Source organism: Myotis myotis, unplaced genomic scaffold (assembly GCF_014108235.1).
Source record: "Myotis myotis isolate mMyoMyo1 unplaced genomic scaffold, mMyoMyo1.p scaffold_m19_p_1, whole genome shotgun sequence".
In the NCBI taxonomy this organism is placed as follows: Eukaryota; Metazoa; Chordata; class Mammalia; order Chiroptera; family Vespertilionidae; genus Myotis; species Myotis myotis.
In genome coordinates, this window is record NW_023416313.1 from 136,205,828 (window position 1) to 136,230,595 (window position 24,768).

The 24,768-nt window shown below is 37.4% G+C and overlaps 1 protein-coding gene across 12 annotated transcripts in view; it reads left to right on the forward strand.

Annotated features, from left to right (window-relative positions):
* The window catches only part of RALGAPA1 (Ral GTPase activating protein catalytic subunit alpha 1), a 277,152-nt gene that overhangs the window by 160,152 nt on the left and 92,232 nt on the right, over positions 1 to 24,768 (forward strand). For 10 of the 12 annotated variants that reach the window (XM_036353109.1, XM_036353124.1, XM_036353130.1 and 7 more), the window contains 5 exons: positions 1,306 to 1,374; positions 6,711 to 6,845; positions 7,242 to 7,425; positions 18,412 to 19,273; positions 22,754 to 22,825. In XM_036353109.1, coding sequence (XP_036209002.1) covers positions 1,306 to 1,374; positions 6,711 to 6,845; positions 7,242 to 7,425; positions 18,412 to 19,273; positions 22,754 to 22,825 — 1,322 coding nt within the window. The remainder of the gene's footprint in view (positions 1 to 1,305; positions 1,375 to 6,710; positions 6,846 to 7,241; positions 7,426 to 18,411; positions 19,274 to 22,753; positions 22,826 to 24,768) is intronic. The other 2 variants (XR_004974555.1, XM_036353129.1) reach the window with 2 other exon arrangements.

Below are 24,768 nucleotides of genomic sequence, written 5' to 3' on the forward strand. Positions count from 1 at the left end.
ATTTGTCCAGCGTAGTCACACCGTACATGCTACTCAACCATTAGTCATTTAGTTGCCATCTCAGTTATTGGATCATCTGTCATGGTATCCCAATGCCTGTTTTCAGTAAACCTTATTTTACTAATGAAGGCTGCAAAGTGTAAGAATAGTGATGCTGACAATTCAGATATGCCAAAGAGAAGCTGTAGAGTGCTTCCTTTAAATGAAATGGTGAAAATTGCTGTGTCCATGAGTCTTTCTTTCTTTTCTTTTTTTCTTAATCCCTCCACCCTTCTCACTCAGGCCCCAACCCCCACTCCTCTGACAGCTGTCAGTCTGTTCTCTATATCCATTAGTCTGTCCACTTTGTTTGTTAGTTTATTTTGTTCATTAGATTCCACATATAAGTGGATTCACATGGTACTGTCTTTCTTCATTCATTAGTGTTTTATAGTTTTCAGTATGCAGGTCTTTTACCTCATTAATTAACTGTATTTCTATTTTATTGATTTTGATGCTACTGTAAATAGGGATATCTTTCTTAATTTCTCTTTATGATAGTTTGTTGCTTGTGTATAGAAATGCAACAGTTTTTTGTATTTTGATTTTGTATCCTGCAAGTTTACAGAATTCATTTATAGTCGTAACAGTTTTTTGGTGCAGTGTTTAGGGTTTCCTATATATAATATCATGTCATCTGCAAACAAATAATTGTACTTCTCTCTTTCAGATTTAGGTGCTATTTATTTGCCCACTTGCCGTGGTAGGACTTCTAGTACCATGTTGAATGGAAATGGCAATTGTGGACATCCTTGTATTCCTGACCTTAGATGAAAGGCTTTTAGCTTTTCACCATTGAATATGATATTAACTATGGGCTTGTCATTTATGGCCTTTATTTATGTTGACATATATTCCTTCTATACCTAATATGTTGAGTAGGGTAGATATCTTCAGTGACAGAATTGCAGATGATTTTTATAAATCTTTTTGCTTTTCTATATATATTTTAATTTTCTATTAGAACATATATTACTGTGTGTTTATACATATTGATTCATGAGTTGAGTTTATGAGAAATCCATTCATAGTTAACAGCATATGTAATGTTGATTCTATAAATGAAGATTGTAAATAATTGATAGTTAATGTACTTGAAAAGATTACATATTAAAAATTACCTTGAAATAACAGTGTTAATGTTTCAGAATAACCTTGCAGCAATAGATTTTATATTGTTTTTACATTAACATTAATGTTTTAGAATGAACATTACTTAAATATATTTTGTGCTTGTTTTTCTTTTCTTTTTTTTTTTGACTATAGATCCTGATAGCCACTATTACCCATCTTTTGCCAAGTACAGAAGCTTCATCTTATGAAATGGACAAGAGAGTAATTAAAAACTTTCTTTGCTATTTAATATTCTTACATAGTAAAATATTTATATTTTAAAATTCCAAAGTTATATATATTTACATGGTAAATATTAATTCATCTTGTATTTAAAATCGACTGTCATGGAACAGAGTGTGGAATCTCAGAGGGAAGATGGGGGAGGATGGGTGGGTATGAGGTAATCAACCAAAGACCTTGTATGTATGTATGCATAGCCCATGGACACAGACAATTAGGTGGTGAAAGCCTGGGGCAGGGGGTGGGGGCGGACTGAACAGGATTAATGGGGGGGAAAGTGGGACATATATAATACTTTCAACAATAAAGATAAATGATCTTATTTTACTTTTCTCTAGCTCTTTCATCACCTACTTTTTTAGTTACTTTATTTCTACACATAATATACAGCATATGTAATTTAACAAATGACTCTTCCATATTCGTTTTCACTTTTACTTTTTTATAATATATTTCTTATTAATTTTTTATAGAAAGGAAGGGAGAGGGATAGAGTTAGAAACATCGATGAGACAGAAACATCGATCAGCTGCCTCCTGCACGCCTCCTACTGGGAATGTGCCCACAACCAAGGTACATGCCCTTGACTGGAATCAAACCTGGAACCCTTCAGTCCACAGGCCAAGGCTCTATCCACTGAGCCAAACTGGTTAGGGCTTATCTTCACTTTTATATATTAATCTTAGCTCTCCAGGAGTTGGCAAAAGTAGGTTTACAGTTGTTGGTATGAAAAGGCATGCAGATTTATGATTATTACTATAGCTTTATTAAGTCAAAAGAATGTCACAATGCAACTGTAAGCCTGCCTTTGCCCACCCCAGTATAATTAAATATAGCAAATACTCGCCATTAATCTTTTTGCTGAACTTCCTCAATCAACTTCTTGGTTGGATGAAGTTCATCTTTATTCTTCAAGATGGACTCATGAATACAGAAGTCCCCAAGCTCTTGCATATTTAAAACTTTTCCTGTAATTCTGATACTTGAAAAACAGCTTGGTTAGCTATGAAGTCCTTATTTTTCTTGAGGTTGTTTTATTTTATTTTATTTTTTAATGTTTTGGTGTGTGAGTGTGTGAGTGTGTATGTATGTGTGTGTATTTATTCTCACCCGAGGATATGTTTATTGATTGTTTAGAGACAGCAAAGGGGGGAGAGAAAGAGACAGAGAAGACATCAATGTGAGAGAGCAACATCGATCAGTTGCCTCCCATACGCATCCCAACCAGGGACCGAATCCACCTGGGCTGTGTGTTGTTTTTGAGAAGTCTGTCTGATGCCAGTTTCATTCTCTAGCCTTTGTAAATTATTTTATCTTTTTTCCTGGAGGCCTTACGGATATTTTTTTTTGAAGTCTTAACTTTTGAAATTTTAGCATGATATGTATTTTAAGAGTTCATTATTGGAGGTTGGTTTGTCCTGGCATCTAGTGGGCCTTTTCAATACGTAGATTTTATGGACTTCTTATATATAAATTGGATATTCTTTTTCTTTCTTCCATTTTAGTCATTTTCTGACACTTTTCCTGTTTTATCTCATTTTTATTCTCTTGTTTTCCCACTGTTCTTCAATATCCTTATTAAATCTTTTTATTTTTCAAATTTATTCTCCCTTAGGCATTTTATAATTGAGGCATCATTTCTAATATGATTTTATTTTTTTCTTTTCTTTTCCTGACTTGAGTTAATTCTTCCCTTGATCTATTTCTTTTTAGTTTTTCAGTTTCTTATTGAAGATGGGGTTTTCTTTGTCCCCTATATCTAAATGCCTGTTTGGAAATATTTAAATTAGGATGTTGCGTTACAGTTTTCTTTTGTTTCATACATAATTGGATTATTGGGTGGAGTGCATCAGCTGACTTGCTTAGATTTGTATGTTTTCATTTTGTAGTAGTTTTGTATAGATGAATACTACCTCTGCATATCTGTGGACAAGTTTGGTCGCTTGGGATGGTTTACAAGATTCCTACCTCAAGAGCTTTCTTTCCTGGAAGTTTAACAAAGTACAGTGTCTTAATTGGATGATGCCTTTTAAGTAGGAGAAGAAGTATAGGTCCAAAATTTAAAAAGAAAAATACTAAGACATGCAGGATCCTAAATTTCTCTTTTGCATTTTCTTTTTACTACATATTTTCCACAGCATTTCTCTCCCTCTTAACATTCTTTTCCCAAAAGAACATTACCTTTCCTGTGTGTACTTTTAACTTCTTTCTTTCTACTCGGTATTCTACCAGTACACTTTTTTGGTATTCTCACACTAGTGTGTATACGTGTTTGTTGAGTTTGGCTCTGACTCCTGGCAACCCTATGAATGAATGAGTGTCTTCAATGTCCTGTCCTCAGCAGCCCTGTGCAGCTCCTGTAGGCTCATTCCTATGGCTTCTTTTATGAAGTCAAGCCATCTCATATTTGGCCTTTCTATTTTTCTGCCACCTCCCGTTTTTCCCAGCATTACTGTATTTTCCAAAGAACCCTGACTTGTCATGATGTGCCCAAAATAGGACAGCTTCAGTTTTGTCATTTTTGCTTCCAGTGATGTTTCAGGTTAATTTGCTCTAGAACCCACTGGTTTGTCTTTCTGGCAGTCCAGCATATCTGTGCAGCTCTCCTCCAACACCATATTCCAAATGAATCAATTTTTTGGACAGCCCTTTTCACTGTCGAACTCTCACATCTGTACATAGTAATCGGGTGTAGGAGGGTGTAAATAATTTTAGCTTTGGTCTCTAATGACACATCTTTGCTCTTAGTGATCTTCTCTAATTCTTCCATTGCTTCCCTTCCAAGTCCCAGACTTTTCTTTATTTCTCGGTTACAGTCTCCATTTGAATTGATTCCTGAACCAAGGTAAGCAGAAACTTTAACAATTTCAGTGTTTTCATTATCAATGTTAAAGTTGTGTATTTCATCTGTAGTCATGATTTTTGTCTTCTTAATGTTTAAATGTTTTAGCGCTTTCTTCTTTTACTTTAATCAGAAGTTGTTTCAAATCATTGCCAGTTTCTGCCAGTAAGATGGTATTATCCTGCATATCTTAAGTTATTGATATTTTTCACCAATTTCCAGTCCTTTCTCTGAACCTACCCCAGTTTTTCATATATGTTCGACATGCAAATTAAACAGATAAAATGCACTCTTGTAGGACCTTTGCCTATAGGAAACCAGTGTCTCTCCATGGCTGCCTATGCACAATGTAGGTTATGTATCAGAACAATCAAATGCTGAGGCACGCCCATTTCTTTCAGAGCAGCCCATAGCTTGATCAATGCAATCAGAGGCTTCACAGTAGTCAATAAAACATAACTAACCTTACTACCCTCCTTACTATCTCCTTTCTTGAAAGGAATATATATTGAATGTTTCCAGTCTGTAAGCCATTGTTTTGTTTTCCATATTTGTTGACATATTCTTGTTAGAATTTTGACAGATTGGGCCTCTGTGGATTAAAATAATTCTACACGTATTCCACCTACCACTGGTAATTTATTTATTCCCAATACTTTTAGGGTGGCTTTCACTTCACTTTTGGAATTCCAGGTTCTTCCTCATAGGAATCTTCTTTCTTATAGTCAGATAATATACTTCCTTGTTGGTTGTTCGATATTCCTAATCTGGGTTTGAATTTCCCTTTTATTTCTTGAATCTTCTGGTAGAGATCTCTTATTTTTTCTTTCTCTTTATTTATTTTTTGTTGTTTATTGTCTTTTGTTTGGTTGGTTGATTCTCTTCTGTCTCCTTACACTGACTATTGTAATAGTTCTTTTATCATTACGTGATAGTCAATGAAAAAATTGCATTCAGGATTCTAACCCTGCTTTTGTCACCTTTTATCTCACCTACCTCTTTTTCATGTTTCTCTGTCATGCATCTCAATTTTTCTTTCCTTTTTACTTCTGGCATTATCTTTCAACATTCTTCCCTAATAGTATTCCTAGTTTCAGTCCACAGTTCTAGTTCTCACTTAATTAAGTTTAACAGTGCAATTCTGTTTTCTCTGTGGCCTTTAAATCCACCAGGAATTATATTTTGGCATTGCAATTCTTTTAGTGCTCTTCATTAGCTTTACGATAATGTTTGTTATTAACAGGTGGTGGTCAGTACCACAGTACTCACACTTAGGGTGGTCTTTTTCTTTCTGAGTGGTTTTTAGGTTTGTACCTAGTTCCCTTCTTCCTTACAGTTTTCCCACTAGGAGGATCGGAAAAAGCTTACTGGGATTTCTGTATACTTTCTACTTACACATAATTTGAAATTTGGATGTTCTATTTTCTGGTTAAACTGAGGTTTTGTGATGTCTTATTGGTTCTTTTTGTTCTTTATTGTTCTTTTGGAGGATATGTTGGGAGATTTAGACCAGTGTTACTCCTTGAGTTGGAAAATTAGTCTTTCAGTCTAAAAATCAGCAGATCTCTTACTGCTACTTGATTAATGCTTTTAAGGCTCTAATTGTGATTCCTTGTACAACAAAATGGGCCACAGAGGTACTGCTATTTTACTCCACATTTTGATAAAGGTGTTTTGGTTATAACATCCATTAGTTTAAAAGAATCCAGTGGAAACATTTATTTTAAAAATTAATAACAGTTTCAGAATATGGTTAAGATAGTCTAGTCTTTCTGGCAGGGTACTCAGTGATATGTTAAATTAGAAGAGGAATGTGGAAGTGATTGTAATATTTATGGACTAAAACTTTTCATTGTATGTCATTCCTTGAGAAGTTAAATAAGTATAGCTAATTGAAGCCTATTATTTTTTAAGCTCAGTGTGTGCTTTAATTAAAGAAATTTAACATTCCTATTTTCATTATTTTATTATCTTTCATTGTGCTTGCACTGAAGCCCACAATAAAAACATCTTAAAAGTTAAGTTTAGATAAATATTAATGTTGCAATTTAGGATCGATAGTTTCTGAAATAAATTTGGAAAACAAAAAATAAGTTGGTGAGCCCTGGCCTGTGGTGCTCAATGGTTAGATCATCTGTTTGCACACTGAAGGGTCTCAGGTTTGACTCCAGTCAAGGGCATGTACCTGGGTTGCAGATTCAGTCCTCAGTCCTGGTCAGGGCACATGCGGGAGGCAACTAATCAATGTGTCTCTTTCACATCGATGCTACTCCCTCCCTCTCTCTCTCTTCCCCAGTGCTGCACTCCCCCACCCCCCGCCCATCCCTCCCTTCCATTCTCTCTAAAAATCAATGGGGGAAAATATCCTGGTGAGGATTAACAACAACAAAAAAATTAATTGGTGAATTTCTGTTAAGTATTAAACTCTTACTTTATAAGTTGACAATAATAATGATCTTTTTTGTTGTTACAGTTGGTGGTATCTTTACTTCTGTGCCTTTTGGACTGGATCATGGCCTTACCCCTAAAGACACTGCTCCAACCAGTCCATGCTACGGGAGCAGAAAATGATAAAATAGAAAAATCTGTTCTCAATTGTATTTATAAGGTAAACTTCTTTGCTTTATTATTTATTTGGTAACCAAGGGTTTATAAAATCTAAAGAAATAACATTTCTTAGTGTTTTCATTTAGACTAGGTATTTTATAAGAACATAAATTTATCTTACAGTACCTTGATAATTAAAAAGTAGTTTCTACAGTACACTGTTATATTATTGCCAGATTTTGAAAAGTCAAATCTTTGTTGAATATAAGCATCATTAGTTAAATTTTACTTCTTCTTACGAGCTATTAAATTTTACTGTGATCAAAGAGCTAAGTTTTAAACTATTTAAACTTTTGTCAAGCTCTTGTATTACCAGTGGACTTCTTTTTCTTTTTAATTTAATTTTTTTATTTTTAATGAAAAGGAAAACTTGTATGTTTCTCCCCTGTATTTTCAGGTATTACATGGATGTGTTTATGGAGCTCAGTGTTTTAGCAATCCAAAGTATTTTCCAATAAGCCTATCAGACTTGGCATCTGTAGATTATGATCCCTTTTTGCATTTGGAAAGTCTGAAAGAACCTGAACCTCTGCACTCTCCTGATTCAGAACGATCTTCTAAACTCCAGCCAGTAACAGAAGGTAAATGGATTTTCTTCAGGACAGTATTGTTGTTTGGGTTCTCTCAAGGCATGATTTGAGGCCTTGGGTAGAAATGATGGGTGAGGATGGATAATATATACTTTACTTTGTAGTTGTTTACCTCACCATGTATATTACTGCAAATTTTATTTTCAGTTTAAGAAATAACTTTATATACACAATTGCTAAGATTACATGTGATGACATTCCCTTTATACTTCTAGCTAAGTTATTCTGATAAGTTATTTTTGATATTTTACTTTCTACATCATAGGATTTCTATAATTGAATAAGAGATTTAGCTTTGGAGTCTGACAGGCATGGTATTGAATTTTGACTCTCATTAAATAGCTGAGTCACTATGTCTGTATTCTTATTTATAAAGTGTGGATAATATTTATTCCCTTATAGGGTCGTTTTAAGTACTAAATAAAATAATATGTATAAAACCTTTTGCACGGTTCTTGGTCCATAGTGAATTCAGTAAGGTATTTTAAAGCCACATTGCTTCTACATTCAGAGTTTACTATTTGATATAAGGGTAAGGCAAAGATGTAAACAAATAACCTTATGAGTATAAAAATGTGTATTCAGGATACAGAGGTAGCTCAGAGGAATCTAGTTTATTGAAGGGGTTAAGGAGGTGATATACATGATAAAATTAGTATGAAGAGCACTTTGACAATATTTTACAGGAGTTGGCAAATTATGGCCCACACCTGCCACCTGTTTCTATAGATAAGGTTTTATTGGGACATCTCCATGCTGTTCATTTATGTATCATTATGGCTGCTTTTGTACAAAAACAGTAATGTTGAGTAGTTGCAACAGAGATTTTGTGGCCCTAAAGCAGAAAATAATTTGGCCTCTAACAGAGAAGTTTGCTGATCTAGTATGTTAGACTGATTTGAGGGAAGTTAACTCAGAAATAAAGAGACAAATCAGGCTGTTGCAATAGTCCAACCAAGAGTTGTTAAAGGCTTAAATTAGATAGATTTTCCCCAAACTAGACCAAGAACACGAGAGAGTTCAGAGGCTTGGGAGGGGAAATGAGGGCAGTGTTGGGAATGGTTTAATTCGGGGTGCCCATTGGATATTTGCATGAAGATATCTAGTGGACAGTTTCTTGTATATACAGGTCTAGATCTTAGCAGAGAGGAATATATATTTACGTTTGTGTGTGTTCTGAGGAGAAAAAGTTGGAAAGGAAGGAAAAACAGGAGAGAGTAATTTTCAGAAACAAAGAGAAAGATTTTTAAAAGATTGGCCAGCAGTATTAAATGATAGAGAGGTCAGGTATAAGACACTGACAAGTATGTCTGCTTTAGTTTCAGCAGAGAAGTAGGAGGCAGAAGCGGATGTCTATGGGTTGAGGAACAAAAGGAGTTAAGGAAGTACTGTAGAGCCATCTGTCAAAACTACTCTTTAAAGAAGCTTGACTATTTTAAAAAAGAAAAGTGATAAAACAGTCGGTAAACTAAAGGATGATTCGGAGTTAAGGGATTTTTTTAAGGATTAAGGGAGTTGAAATTAATTATAAGATGAAGAAGGTGAGAAGGAAGGTAGGAATGAAGTGTTCCTGACATATGAGCTGGAGAGTATAGGTGCTATCATTAGCCCTTTTTCTGAGACCAGAAAAAAGAAGATGGACGTAAACTAAGGGAATTAAGAGAATTTTTTGAGGGCCTGAAAGAAACCGAAAACTACAAAGTTTTGTTTGCACCAATCAACATTCAGTAAGGTGGATATGGCAGAAACACAAACTATGACTTTCAGAATATTGGTATATGGTGTAACCATGGAATCTAAGCTTGGTAAGGATTGGCCTGATGCTAGGAAATGGCTAATAAATTGGAAGAAAATGGAGTGATCCAGTGAGTCAGAAAGTAGATGTGGTTGGTAATAAGTTAGAACAATGATTCTCAGCCTTGGCTTCACATTAGGATACTGATGCTCTCATCCTGTCAATAAAGATTTTGATATATTGATCTGGGATTACTGGGATTTTTAAAAGCCTTGCAGGTGATGAATATGCAGCCAAAGTTGAAGACCACTTAAGGCAGTGGTTCTCAACCTTGGTTGCACATTAGAATCACCTGAGAATCTTTTTAAAATTCTGATTTCTGGGCCATATCCGGAAATTCTGTTTCTTTGTTATGGGGTGGGGCCACAACATTAGTAACAAAGAAACAGAATTTCTGGAGGGTGAGGCCCAGAAATCAGAATTTTAAAAAGATTCCCAGGTGATTCTAATGTGCAGCCAAGGTTGAGAACCACTACTGACTTAAGGGAATCAGTATGTTAGGACAGTGGTTTCTAAAGTGAGTTTTTAAGCAGTGAAACTTCTTCAAATAAATTTCACAAGGAAGCCCAGTTTGTAAAACTTTTTAAAGTAGAGCTGCAGCAGTATAGTGGCTGGGATCCTACCAACTTCTGTCCTATCCATCTCCAAGGACTCTACAAAACAAAATTAAAAGAAGAGTTTGAGTTTTAAAGGCAGAGTAGTTATAAATGATTAAAACATCTAAGATGTGATCATGATAGTATTTTGAGTAGACCACAAGTTGATAATAGTTTGTCTACCACACAATATACAAATGAGAAAGTTCAGATATAATAGAGATATACTGGACAGTACAAAATATTTAGACAATAATTAATATCTCAACTTATAATTATTTTTCTAGATTTGGCATAGTAAAATAGAGTGTTTATTTTATCTAAAAACAAAGTTATATGAAAAAGTTAGTTGCCTTTTGCATTAAAAATGTATTTTTCAATTAAAATTGACATTCACTATTATTTTATACTAGAGGCCCGATGCACGAAACTTTGTGCAAGAATAGGCCTTCTTTCCCCCGGCTGCCGGCACCAGCTTCCCTCTGGCACCCGGGACGCGGGCTTCCCTCCTCCAGTTGCCAGCAGGTACCTGGAACCCGGGCTGGCTTTCCCAGGGCCGCCCGCAGGCGCCTGGGACCCGGCTGGCTTCCCTCCGGCCCCAGCTTTGTCAGGATGGACGTCTGGAATGATGTCCAGAAGGCATCGGTCTAATTAGCATATTACCCTTTTATTATTATAGATTAGTTTCAGGTGTACAGCATGGTGGTTAGAAAATTTTAATTTACAGAGTGATTCCCCCCCCCCCCCCCCAGTATTTCAAGTACTGACCTAGCACCATTTTTAGTTATTATATTATTGACTATATTCCCTATGCAGTACTTTACATCCCCATAACTATTTTATAACTACCGGTTTGTACTTCTTTGAGAGCTTGTTTGGAGGTCCTAGCAGGGGAGCGCAGCTACTCATATACCCTTGACCGAAGACCGGTCCTCTCCTCGGGGGGGGGAAGGTCGTCCTCTTCGACCGAGCACGCAGCTTCGGGAGGGATGCACATGGATCAGTGAGGGAGGAGGGGGACACCCGCCTAGCCAGCCAGATCAGCCAAATCAACCCTGGCGATCAATGGGGTGACAGATGTCGCAGCCAGATCGCCCTCACATCCGGTTTGTACTTCCTAATCGCTTCACCTTTTTCACCCAGGCTCCCAACCCCCTCCACTCTGGTAACTATAAATTTATTTTCTGTTGTCTGTGAGTCTGTTTCTGTTTCTTTATTTTGTTCTTTAGAGTCCTCATATAAGTGAAATCACATGGTATTTGTTTCTCTGTCTGACTATATATGGTATTTGTTTCTCTGACTTATTTCACTTAGCATAATACTCTCTAGGTCCATCTATTCTGTCAGAAATTGTAAGATTTCATTCCTTTTTATGACCGTGTGTGTGTGTGTGTGTGTGTGTGTGTGTGTGTGTGTACACTAGAGGCCCGGTGCATGAAATTCTTGCACTCGGGGTGGGGTCCCTCAGCCTGGCCTGCGCCCTCTTGCAGTCCGGGAGCCCTAGGGGGATGTCCGACTGATGGCTTAGTGCTGCCTTCGAGGCAGGAGAGGCTCCCGCCACCGCCGCTTTGCTCACCAGCTGTGAGCCTAGCTTCTGGCTGTGGGAGCGCACTGACCACCAAGGGGCAGCTCCTGTGTTGAGCGTCTGCCCCTTGGTAGTCAGTGTGCATCATAGCGACTGGTTGTTCCGCTGTTTGGTTGATTTGCATATTAGCCTTTTATTATATAGGATATCTCAGCTGTTTTTATCCACTCATCTATTGGTGGGCACAGTTTTTGCATTTTTAAAGGTGTAAAATGATAAAAGTTTAATTAAGGGCAGTGTAGTGTATTTCTTAAACAGTGAAATAAATGGTTTACTATGTAAAGGGAAGTTTTATTGTATTTCATACCAAATTTACTGTACTGTTAACAGTCACCTTAAAGACACAAAGGTAGCCGTAACCGGTTTGGCTCAGTGGATAGAGCGTCGGCCTGCGGACTGAAAGGTCCCAGGTTCGATTCCGGTCAAAGGCGTGTACCTTGGTTGCAGGCACATCCCCAGTAGGGGGTGTGCAGGAGGCAGCTGATCGATGTTTCTCTCTCATCAATGTTTCTAACTCTCTGTCCCTCTCCCTTCCTCTCTGTAAAAAAATCAATAAAAATATATTTTAAAAAAAAGACACAAAGGTAAAAGTTTAAGTAGATGAACTTTATATTGGTACCAGATACTCTGTGGAATACTATTCTAAATGTATTCAGTTATTCCCTTTGGACTTTCTTAAAGGTATTAAGGGCCAGATAAATGCAGAAGCTTTTAGGAACAGCTGTGAACTAACAGCAGGTGATTCTGTGATCTGTGGTGACTACATGCTGCATTTTGGGAGTTTTAATGTGGAGAAAATGACTAATCATTGTGCCCTTGTCTAAGGCATGCTTCATCATCTTCAAGTACTTTTTTGGCCAAAGATTTCCAAACATAAAGTGTCCCTAATAAGCTCAGTATTGGATTGAACAAGTCTGATTTCAGAACTATTGGCAGGAGTAGCTGTAATTATTAAATTTACTAAAGAATAAAGAAAGGTAGTGAAGTTGGCTTTTTGTCAAATGGCAGTAGTCTTATTAGCAAAAAGTCATCATTTGCAGAGTCGGAGTGAAAGGAGGCTCCAAAGAATTCATCCTGTCCTAATTATAGTTTCACCTATACATATTATGCAAAGCTAATATTTAAAGCATTTGCCAAAATTAACTTCCTCTGCATGTTCTATTAGAGTGCAGTGAATTGCAGCAGCTTTTTATGTCTTGTTGCTTTTGTATGCCATAATAATCTGTAATTATGGGTTTGCTGCAAATGCTGTTAGGTTTGTTTAATCTGACAATCTGAAAAGACAACCCTGAATAGACTTTTTAAATGAATGCTGGTTACACAAAGCCTTAGCAGCATTGATATCTTCATTTTACATATTCTCACAAGGCCAGTTAGTTTAGAATTTCATTTTGAATTTCTAAATTAGGGCATTTCATACATTTTCTTTATATCTAAGCATATTTATAGAAGAGAGATATGTTCTATAGTTTATAACTCAAAAATAAATCTAAATAAATCTATCCTCCCAATTAAAATGTTGAGAGATTTTTATCATTTTGTATTTACATATTCTAAATTTAGAGAAACTACCGAAGAAAGAAAATGCTTTTGCCTATATCTGAAATCTAAATGTATTTTTAATATGAATAATATTAATAATTATGACAGATTTGTGAATAAAGTCATTTATATTGCATGCCCACTAATAATTCCTTTGGGAAGAGAATCTATAGATGGACTGGTACCTGAACTTAGGTATTTATGATTTAGGGAAAGAGCTGGCTCATTCCTACAGTTTATTTATAAGCAGGTTTTAAAAATGAACTCATAAAACCTATGTTATTTAGAATGCTCTCAAAATTGAAGGATTTATATTATTTTGTTATATTTAACTTTATGAGTTTTCAGTTTATTTTTACAAAAAGTCTGTTATTCTTAGAGAAAAATGGGTCTTAAAAAGAGTTTATGTAATTGTCCATGATCACAGAGCAAGTCAGAGACAACATCAAGAATTCTCTATTTTCTGTGATCTATTTCTATTAAATTATACTCTCTTGCTTTTGCAAAAATGATTCTCTGCTTAAATAAAACAAGTCACACCTGGCTGATGTGGCTCAGTGGTTAAGTGTCAACCCATCCACCAAGAGGTCCCAGGTTCAATTCCTGGTCAGGACACATGCCCAGGTTGCAGGCTCTATCCCCAGTGGAGGCCATGCAGGAGGCAGCTGATCAGTGTTTCTCTCTCTCCTTCCATCTCTCTCTCTCTTCATTCTTGTTTCTCTAAAAATCAGTAAAACGTATTTTTTAAAAAATTTTTAAAACAAAGGTCCATGGGTCCTAATTAACATGTGAGGTTTACTCATCTGTAAACTTGCAAAAGGAATGCTCTCTAGACAATTTGAATCAGAAAGAACTGTTGTTCCCATTGCCCTGGTTTAGCTAAAAACAAAGATAATTTGCTTCTGTGTTGAAAACAAACAAAAAATACATGTCACCTTTGTAAGCTTATCATTCAAAATAAAAAAGAAAATAAAGAACAGAAAAGTATTTTGCTACATCAAAAATTTTTAAATCTTTAATCATGTTTTATTACCATCCTACCTAATAAAAGAGAAACATGGTAATTAGCGTATGACTGCTACCCTTCCCATTGGCTAATCAGGGCGATATGCAAATTAACTGCCAGCCAAGATGGCGGCCGGCAGCCAGGCAGCTTGAAACTAACATGAGGCTTGCTTGCTTCAGTGACGGAGGACTCCAGCGTTCCCCGCCTGCCGCTGCCGGCCTCTGAGCTTGCAGTTTCAAACATTGTAACAAATATCGAAGCTAAACAAAACCCCAGAAACCTGCTTTCAGCCCGCCGGGATCTCAGAGCTGGAGTTATACATTGTTTCGATTATAGAACCTAAACAAACCAGATACCTGCTTTCAGCAGGGGAAGCCTCAGAGCTGGAGCCAGAGCTAAAGCTGGCCCAGAATAAAAAAAAAAAAAAAGAAAGGAGCAGTTGGGAACTTCAGTCACCCACAAGCCTGAAAACAGCCCTCAGCCCCTCACCCAGACTGGCCAGGCACCCCAGTGGGGACCCCCACCCTGAAGAGTGTGTGACCAGCTGCAAACAGCCATCATCCCCTCACCCAGGCTGGCCAGGCACCCAAGTGGGGACCCCCACCCTGATCCAGGACACCCTTCAGGGCAAACTAGCCAGCCCCACCCATGCACCAGGCCTCTATCCTATATAGTAAAAGGGTAATATGCCTCCCAGCACCGGGATCAGCGGAGCCGAGAGGCCTCCCGGCACCGGGATCAGCATGACAGGGGGCAGCCCTCAAACCCCCTGATCAACCCTGCTCTGTGCGTGACAGGGTATGGAGCCCCAACCCCCCGATGGACCCTGCTCTGTGTGTGACAGGGGGCAGCGCCCCAACCCCCTGATCGGCCCTGCTCTGTGTGTGACAAGGGGTGGCGCTGCAACCTCCCTATCGACCCTGCCTTGAGTGTGACAGGCGGCGGTGCCCCAACCCCCCAATCGGCCCTACCCTGAGTGTGACTGAGGGTGGCATGGCAACCTCCCAGTCCGCCCTGCTCTGTGCATGACAGGGGGCGGCGCCCCAACTCCCCAATTGGCCTTGCTCTGAGCCCGACCAGGGGCTGCACCTAGGGATTGGGCCTGCCCTCTGCCACCTGGGAGCAGGCCTAAGCCAGCAGGGCGTTATCTCCCGAGGGGTCCCAGACTGCGAGAGGGCACAGGCTGGGCTGAGGGAACCCCCCTTCGCCCCCCCCCCCCCAATGCACAAATTTTTGTCCACCGGGCCTCTAGTCTGTATATATAAAAGCCTAAGCTACCAGCTGACCAGCCAGTAGCTATGATGCACACTGACCACCAGGGGGAAGACACTCAACACAGGAGCAGAAACCACAGGCATGGAAACGTGGAACAGACTGATGAATCTCAGAGGAAAGGGGGGGAAGGAGGAAGGGAGGAGGGTGGGAAGAGAGTTACCAAAGATCTTATATGCATACTAGAAGTTGGGTGCATAGATTCGTGCACCGGTGGGGTCCCTCGGCCTGGCCTGCACCCTCTGCAATCCAGGACCCCTCGGGGGATGTTGGACTGCTGGTTTCAGCCTAATCCCTGCATGCCAGGCCAAAGGACCCACTGGTGCACTAAGCCGTGCACCAGGCTCTAGTTTAAAATAAATTTAGTCTTATTTAAATGAATGTTTTCAGTTGATAATGGCCATATATTTAATAATTTATGCTAGTAATGCTTTTTGAAGTTACTGTACACAGAAAAAATTGAATTCAGTGTTTGCATATGTCACAGTGATTTGCCAAAAGAAAAGGCAGTTGAACAAAAGAAAAAAATATGCAAGTCAGAGTTGTGGTAAAGATGGAAATAACACTGCGCTGGGAAGCAAAAGACTAGTACTAATGTAAAATCTTCTATAGAAAACAGGCATATCGCTTAACTTCTGTGAACCTATTTGTCCTCAGATACAAAATAAGTACTGGCTAGGGTATCTGTAAGGCCCCTTATAGTGTTAATATTTATTATACTCTAAGTTGTAAATTGAGAAGTAAAAGCAAGCTACCCCTCTGTTTCTCATCAGTTAGTGACATATCTTTTTACTTTGCTTATAGTCTTGAAAATGTAGAACTGAATTAAGGTTAATTATTTAGTGTTGTTCTCTAGTGTTGGATAACTGATTTTCGAAACTAGCCATAAATATAATGGCTGGAACAGCTCAGTGTAATTGAGTTTTTAAGTAAATTGAAAAATGTTCATATGTACATCTATGTAGACGTAAAACTTGATTGATAATGGAAGAAGATTGAAATTTTGATGCTTGGCAACATTTCAAAATCAGCCATAGCCCAAGCAAAGAAAACTGTTCTTTTATAGAGTGGAATAATGGAGATGATGTTATTAATATTAGTGGCTGGTTTGTTGTTAACTCTGCCTATACCCAGTGGTGTTCTGAATCTTTATGGCTATAGCCTTAAAAATGTAACTGTTCTCTCTTGCCTTTTTTTTTTATTGTTATTAATCTTCACTCCATTTTTTTCCATTAATTTTTTAGAGAGAGTGGAAGGGAGGGATAGAGAGGGAAAGAGGCATCAATTGGTTGCCTCTTGCACGTGCTTGATCTGGGCCAAGGATTGAACCTGCAACCCAGGTATATGCCCTTGACCCGAAATCGAACCTGCAGCCCTCCTGTGCATGGGCTCACACTCTAACCATTTGGCAACACCTGCCAGAGCTCTCTTGCCTTTTTTTATAAAGTAATCACCAGCAATGCACAAGCTAGTCTCCTTTTAAACTTTTAAAATTGGTTTTATTGAGATATAATTTACATAAACTAAAATGTATCCTTTTTTTTTTTTTTTTAATCCTCACCTGAGAATATTTTTCCATTGATCTTTTAGAGAGAGGGAAAGACAGAGAGAAACATTGATGTAAGAGAAACACATTGATTGGTTGTCTCCTGCACGCGCCCCAACCAGGGCCTGGGCCAGGGAGGAGCCTGCAACCAAGGTACGTGCCCTTGACCAGAATCGAACCCAGGACCCTTTGGTCTGCCGGCCAATGCTCTGTCCACTGAGTCAAACTAGTTAGGGTAGATTTATCCTTTTTTCATGTAGTAATTTTACTATATATTGATTATGTTTCTGGTTACACAGTTCTATACAGTTACCAAAATTCATCACAAAGCACACTTAAAATTAAGGAATTTATTGAATATAGATAATACTTTGATCAACCTATATTTACTCTAGCAGCTGGACTATAGTATTCCCAAATGATTAACTTCCAGAATATAAACAATACTCTGATCACTCTAAATCCAGAGACACAATCATTCTGAATCATGTCTATAACTAAGACCAGAATACTGTAAACACACACACAACCAACCAAAGTCCTCTTCCTACATAAATGATTAGTACTTATTTACCACAGGCAGCTCTCCTTCCATCTCCTAGGTAAAAAGTGTCAAGATAAACATCACTAAATTGTCCCCATTTCTTGACACCACTCATTCCAAAATTGGTTTCCACATCAACCCTCCTTAGAATGACACTAGCATTCTTGGACTAGTGGACTTTGACAAGCTATTGTCTATCTCTACTTCTTTCTTCCTCCCTTTCCACCTCTTTCTGTGTTCTCTGTCTTCTTTGTCCCCTCTCTTTTCTTTCTTTAGGTGCTGCCATTAGGCACCCTGCCTTTTCAGGCCTCATATTGCAATGTTTTTTGAGTTTTTTTTTCTTTTTTACTGTTTCCTATGATTTTTTTTTTTAAGTTACTCACATGGATATGCTCCTTATCTATTTGCTTTCTCTAATGTGCTTAAGCAAGGGGGGGGGGGGGGGGGGGAATGCTTCTTACATACAACTAACTGCTTAGACTAGACCACAATGTCCTGAAGGATACCTTAGGAGGGAAAAAACATATGCAGGGCCATAAAATATTTTTTTCTTTAAAATAAAGCTTCCTTATCATATACTGGCTACACTCACTGTTTAAATTGATCACAACTCTTAAAGTTTAGTGAAAGATTACTTTTCTCTGAAACTTTTACATCATTGATAAAAGCCATAATTAAGTGAAATTTAAGGCATGCTGCAAACTGTTCTGAATCTGCTCATGAGATAAACTTATCAGTTGGATTTCATTGGCTTTCTAATCTATGTGCTAAGTGATTTCAAGTGATTTCTAATACTTTTGATCCTTCTTTTAAGGTATGATGTACATTTAAAGACTTCGGTTTAAATTAAGAATCCATAAGCAAAAATTTCAAAAAGGGGGCTCTTTATAAAATTAACAGCAAAACTTCACTAAAGAACAGTTTTGTTATTTGCCATCATTTCTGTAACATAATCTAAATTGGAAATAATAATTACTGAAGTATTTGAGTGTGATTTTGATAATGTCCCTATTTGTTGTCTAGTGTCTCATTGTCATATGACATCCTAGGAAGCAACAGTATTCCCACTCACTTATTTTTTTTTATTCTAGTGAAAACTCAAATGCAACAAGGATTAATTTCTATAGCTGCTCGTACTGTTATTACACATCTGGTAAATCACTTGGGCCATTATCCAATGAGTGGTGGTCCTGCTATGTTAACAAGTCAGGTGTGTGAAAATCATGACAATCATTACAGTGAAAGTACTGAACTTTCTCCTGAACTCTTTGAGAGTCCAAATATCCAGTTCTTCGTGTTGAACAATACAACCTTGGTGTCCTGTATTCAGATCAGATCAGAAGAGAGTATACCTGGAGGAGGTTTATCTGCTGGTCTTGCATCAGCCAATTCAAATGTCAGAATCATAGTACGTGATCTTTCTGGAAAATATTCATGGGATTCTGCCATCCTATATGGACCACCTCCTGTAAGTGGCTTGTCAGAACCTGCATCTCTCATACTTTCATTGTCTCACCAAGAGAAGCCAGAAGAGCCACCTAGATCTAACGAATGCTTAGAAGATATAACAATAAAAGATGGGATTTCCTGTCAGTTTAAAAGATTTAGAGAAACTGTACCAACTTGGGATACAATCAGAGATGATGAAGATGTTCTTGATGAACTTTTGCAGTATTTAGGTGTAACCAGTCCTGAATGCTTACAGAGAACTGGAATTTCACTTAATATTCCTGCTCCACAACCTGTGTGCATTTCTGAAAAACAGGAAAATGATGTTATTAATGCTATCCTTAAGCAACATACAGAGGAAAAAGAATTTGTTGAGAAACACTTTAATGACTTAAACATGAAAGCTGTGGAGCAAGATGAACCAGCCCCTCAAAAGCCTCAGTCAGCATTTTATTATTGCAGATTGCTTCTTAGTATATTGGGAATGAATTCCTGGGACAAAAGGTAAGAATAAAGCAGAAGTTTTTCTTTATTTTTATACATTAGTCTTATTTATCTTTTGATCAAGCATTTTTAGTCTCTGTTCTCTTCCTCACTATCTGACTTAGAAATTAGAGGGCATATAATTGAAAATAATCTTATTTTTCCAGCCTTCACGGAAGCTAATAGGAAAAACTTTATTCTTATTCATAACACTTCTGATACTAAATGTGTGGGTTTTCCACACCATGCAGTTCCAACACTGCCTGGAGTTAACACAGACCTGAAGACTGCCCCCACTGTGGGCCACCCATACTCTGACTAACCAGCTGTAAATCGGGTTCCCACAACCCCTTCCTTGGATTCGATAATTAGCTCTAATGACTCCGAAACTTTTACTTACACTTGCCAGTTTATTATAAAGGATAGTTAAAGGATACATATAGCCAGATGAAGAGGTACATAGGGAGAGGTCTGGAAGGGTCCCATGTGTAGGAGCTTCTGTCTCTGTGGAGTTGGGAGTGGGCTTGCCTCCCAGAACATTGAATGTGTTCTCCAACCTCGAAGCTCTGTGAGCCCCATAGTTAGAGATGTTTATGGAGCTTCATCATATGGCCGTATTGATATTCACTCAATCTCCAGCCTTAACCCCTACTCCGAGGTAGAGCTGAAAGTTCCAACTTTTTTGTTTTGTTTTTTAATTTATCTTCATTATTGAAAGTATTACAGATATCCCATTTGTCCCCCCATTGATCCCACTCCTGCCCCCTCCCCAGGCCTTCACCATACTATTGTCCATGGATTATGCATATAAGTTCTTTGGTTAATCTCTTCCCACTTCCCCACCTACACCCACCCCAAGATTCATCAGTCTGTTCCATGCTTCTATGTCTCTGGGTCCTCTCTGTTCATCAGTTTATTTTGTCATTAGATTCCACATATAAGTGAGATCCTGTGCTACTTGTCTTTCTCTGATTGGCTTATTTCACTTACCAACCTTTTAATCATGGTTACTCTTTCTGGTGACAAGGCCTCATCCTGAAGTTATCCAGGAGCCCACCAAGAGTCACCTCTTTAGAACAAAAGCTCTCCAATTACCCAGGAAATCCTAAGGGATTTAGGAACTCTGTGAAGATGTTCCTGTCACCTCCATCATCGGGAATTTACAAGGGTTTTAGGAGCTCTATGTCAGGGACTGGGGGTAGAGCCAAATATATATTTCTTCTTATTTCACAGAAGCCTCACAAATTTTTTTTAGACAAATACTAATATGATCCTTTCTTGTTTCTATCAGAGGAATTAACTCAAGATTTAACATCAAATCAAGAAAAGAATCTGGATATCATTTTTTTTTATGCATGTTGTAAAAACTTGCAATCAACACACAAAGTATTCAAGTAAGTTAGGTAGGAGTTAAATGAAAAGGCATTACATAGACTTAAATAAGAAGACCCAGATTGGAGTCACTTAAACTTGGAGGAAATAACTCCCAACTAACATAATGGTGAGGATTAAATTAGTTAATGTACGTAAAGTACTAAAATTGTACACTGGTATAAAGCGTTATTAATATACATTTAATTTTTAAATTTATATGAAACTGAAAACTGTAGGAAAATAGAAGAAGCATCATTTAATTTATTGCTTCTGTTCAATTTGTAGTAGGTGGGAAGATACCGGTAGATGAATAAATCTTAAAGTAATTCACATGCATGTGAAGCATTGAAATGGAGTTCTACTTGCTTACTTTTAACTAGTGTTTAACTTGATTTAAACCCTTCCATTTATTAGAAGGCAATATCCTCTGCCTTATGGGAAAGCCACATTATATCAGGAACAAATTTGCCTTATGGTATGTCCAAATATAGTTAATTGCCACTCGTATAAATGCATTCTACTCTTTTAGTATAGAATGGTCTATATTATCTCAAGAAAAATTAAAGGTCAGGAGGCTGTATTTTACCTCAGCAAGCATTGATTTTGTGATTATAATTTGTACATATAGGCCCTGGCCAGGTAGGTCAATTGGTTAGAGCACTGTGTTCCCATGCACCATGGTTGACAGTTTGATCCCCAGTCAGGGCACATATAGGAATCAACCAATGAATGCTTAAGTAAGTGGAACAACAAATTGATGTCTGTCTCTGTGTCTCTCTCTCTGGCTCTATTTCTCTATCTTCCCTCCCTATTTCTCCCTTCCTCTCTCTAAAAATCAGTAAATATTAAAATTAAAATAAACAGTTTGTAAATACAGTAATCCCCCCTTATCTGAAGTGGATAAGTTCCAAGACTCCCAGTAGATGCCTAATATGGGATAGTGCTACATAACTACATATATATGGAATATTTTTTCATATGTATTACATATATATGGAATATTTTTTCATATATATATATACACACATATATATATACACACATATATACGTATATAGACATACCTTTAAATAGTTTAATTTTTAACTTAGGCACAGTAAGAGATTAACAATAACTAATAGTAAAATAATACTGTAAACAAAGTTATGTGAATGTGGTTTCTCTGTCTCTGATAACCGAAGTGACTATTAAGTGACTGACAGGTAGGGTATACAATGTGGATACACTGGACAAAGGGATAATTCATGTCCCAGGCAAGATGAAGCGGGACAGTGAGATTTCATCATGCTACTCAAAATGGCATGCAAAATTTATGAATTGCTTATTTCTATAATTTTCTATTTAATGTTTTCGTACCTCAGTTGACCACTGGTAACTGAAACCAGGATAAAGGGCAGGGGAGACTACTGCATTTTGTACCTATAGAACATATTTGGTAAAACTTATACATACATTTTTACATGTAAAAAATACAATATAAATCAAGGAAGAAAGCAAATTCCATCTATATAACACATGCTTATTTGGTAATGATTTCGATGTTGAGAATATTTTATTTCTCATGAGGAAAAAACTTTCTAACCTAAGGAAACTCTTGAGAAGGAATCTACAAGTATTTTTATTTCTTTTTTTTTTTTTTCTGGATATGAGTTTGGGAAGCTCACAGCATCTGCAAAGAAAAATGAAATAGATAATGATCCACTGATAGAAATATATGAGGGTCTGGGTAGAAATAATGACATATGTTTCTTTTTTGAAAAATATTTTTTTTCATTGATTTCAAGAGAGGAAGGGAGAGGGAGAGAGAGAGAGACACATCAATGATAAGAGAGAATCATTCATTGATCAGCTGCCTCCTGCATGCCCCCTACTGGGGATCAATCCCGCAACTCAGACATGTGCCCTTGACCAAAATCAAACCCGGGACCCTTCAGTCTGTAGGCCTTATTCACAGCCAAACCAGCTCAGGCCTTACTTGTTTTTTAAGGTCTGTTCTCTTTTGTGTTAGAAGTATGATAAGGCAAGTCAACTATCAAGAATTGCATTAGTAGAATAGAAAATATTTCTGGGACTGCCATGTCACTCACTGCAAAGGTAATGAAAATGTTTATAAATTTATCTGTTTAGGAGGAACTTTCATCTCCTAAAGAAAAATGAAAAACTACTTAGAGAACTTAGGAACTTGGATTCAAGACAGTGGTAAGTTGTTGGAAAATCTCAAATTTATAACTGTCAACTGTCAGCTATTTCTCTGTTTGTATGAATAGTACTGTATTGCTGAGTTACAATTTTCTGAGCAGAAACTGTATTTTATACCTTAGAAATAATAAACTTTTAAATGAAAATATCAAAATGTTAGGTATATTTGAATTATGTATACCTTTTTTATGCATTTCAGAATCATCTTTTGAATTACAGAAATTTAATTGAACCTATAAATTTATTTGTTTGTTTTCCCATACTTAGACGGCGCAAATATACCTTTTTGATTAGTCTAAGAGGCCCCAATTGAAATGACTGGTGAATACAAGCTAGTACCTAACAAAAAATACGAATGGCATAAAGAAAATGGTTATAGTTGGTTTTACTGCTATAAATCTGATTTCTCTTTAAGCCCTTGGATATGCCTTATGGTATATCCAAATACAGTTAATTGCCACTGTGAACCAGGTGGTCACAATTCGATTCCCGGTCAGGGCAAATGCCCAGGTTGCATAAAACCCCATTATAACATAGTTTCCTAGTGTATCTGGATAAAATTTAATGGGAAACCAGTACTAGAAGCAACAAAATATTACTTAACTGAAATTCGCATAGGGTTGATCCATGTTTATGTGCTACTTTCCTTTCTAGATTCAAAAAAATGAAATTTTTGGATAGGTGCTTTTGGGTACTATAACTAGAAATTCATTAATAAAGCGGCACTTTGGATATCATCATTATTAAGAATACCTGTATTTCTTTTTTTTTTTAAGTATATTTTTATTGATTTCAGAGAGGAAGGGATAGGGAGAGAGAGATAAAAACATCAATGATGAGAGAGAATCATGGATTGGCTGCCTCCTGCGCGGCCCACACTGGGGATCAAGCCCGCAACCCGGGCATGTGCCCCGACCGGAAATCGAACCCTGACCTCCTGGTTCCTAGGTTGACGCTCAACCACTGAGCCAGGCCAGCTGGGCAAATACCTGTATTTCTTAGATCTAAAATTTACAACCTCCTTAACATCCACATTTCTCACTCTCACATTTTAACTCAACTGGGGTTTTATACTTTGATATCTCCAGTTATTTACTTTTACTTTTCCCGCAATAAATATGCCCATCCACCTGTGATTTCACTTGCCTTTCTGTCCAGCAAACTCACACACTATCACCTACTTTTAAAATGCCATATTTAAGACCCTAAAAACTGTTCTATATTTGACTTTATATATATGGCAGTAATCAATTCTATAATCAGAATCTATTTCTTTTTTTTTATTGATTTCAAAGAGGAAGGTAGAGGGAGACAGAGATAGAAACATCAATGATGAGATAGAATCATTGATTGGCAAACTCCTGCACACTCCTACTGGGGATCCAGCCTGCAACCTGGGCATTTGTCCTGACCAGGAATCTAATTGTGACCTCCTGGTTCATAGGTCTACATTCAACCCCTGAGCCACACTGGCCAAGCCAGAATCATTTTTAATATGTATTTTCTCTACTCCTAGGCAGCAGTACATTACTAGAGAAAATTATCAAACCAGTGTGATATAAAGCCTTACTGTAGATTAATACTTCTTTACTTCAACCGTCTTCCCAACTGTTCGTCAAATTTCTTATTCCTGTTCACTCAAACCCTTCATTATTGTCAAAAGGTCTCTTTATTTTAACTTCACTAAGAATTCAGTTCAAATGTTTGACCTCCTGTATGAAAGACAGTGTGCTAGAACAGCAGTTCTTAACCTTTATTTAGTCTTCCTCCACACATTCACATTTGACACACATTAGTCTCATGAATTAAACCCAGTGATTTCTGGCAATTGGGGAACTAGTTTGAAACAAGCCATCCACCATGCCATCACTACATATATTACAGAAATGCAATTACGTACCCAGAAATGGAATCACTGGGTCATGAGGCAGTTCCATTTTTTA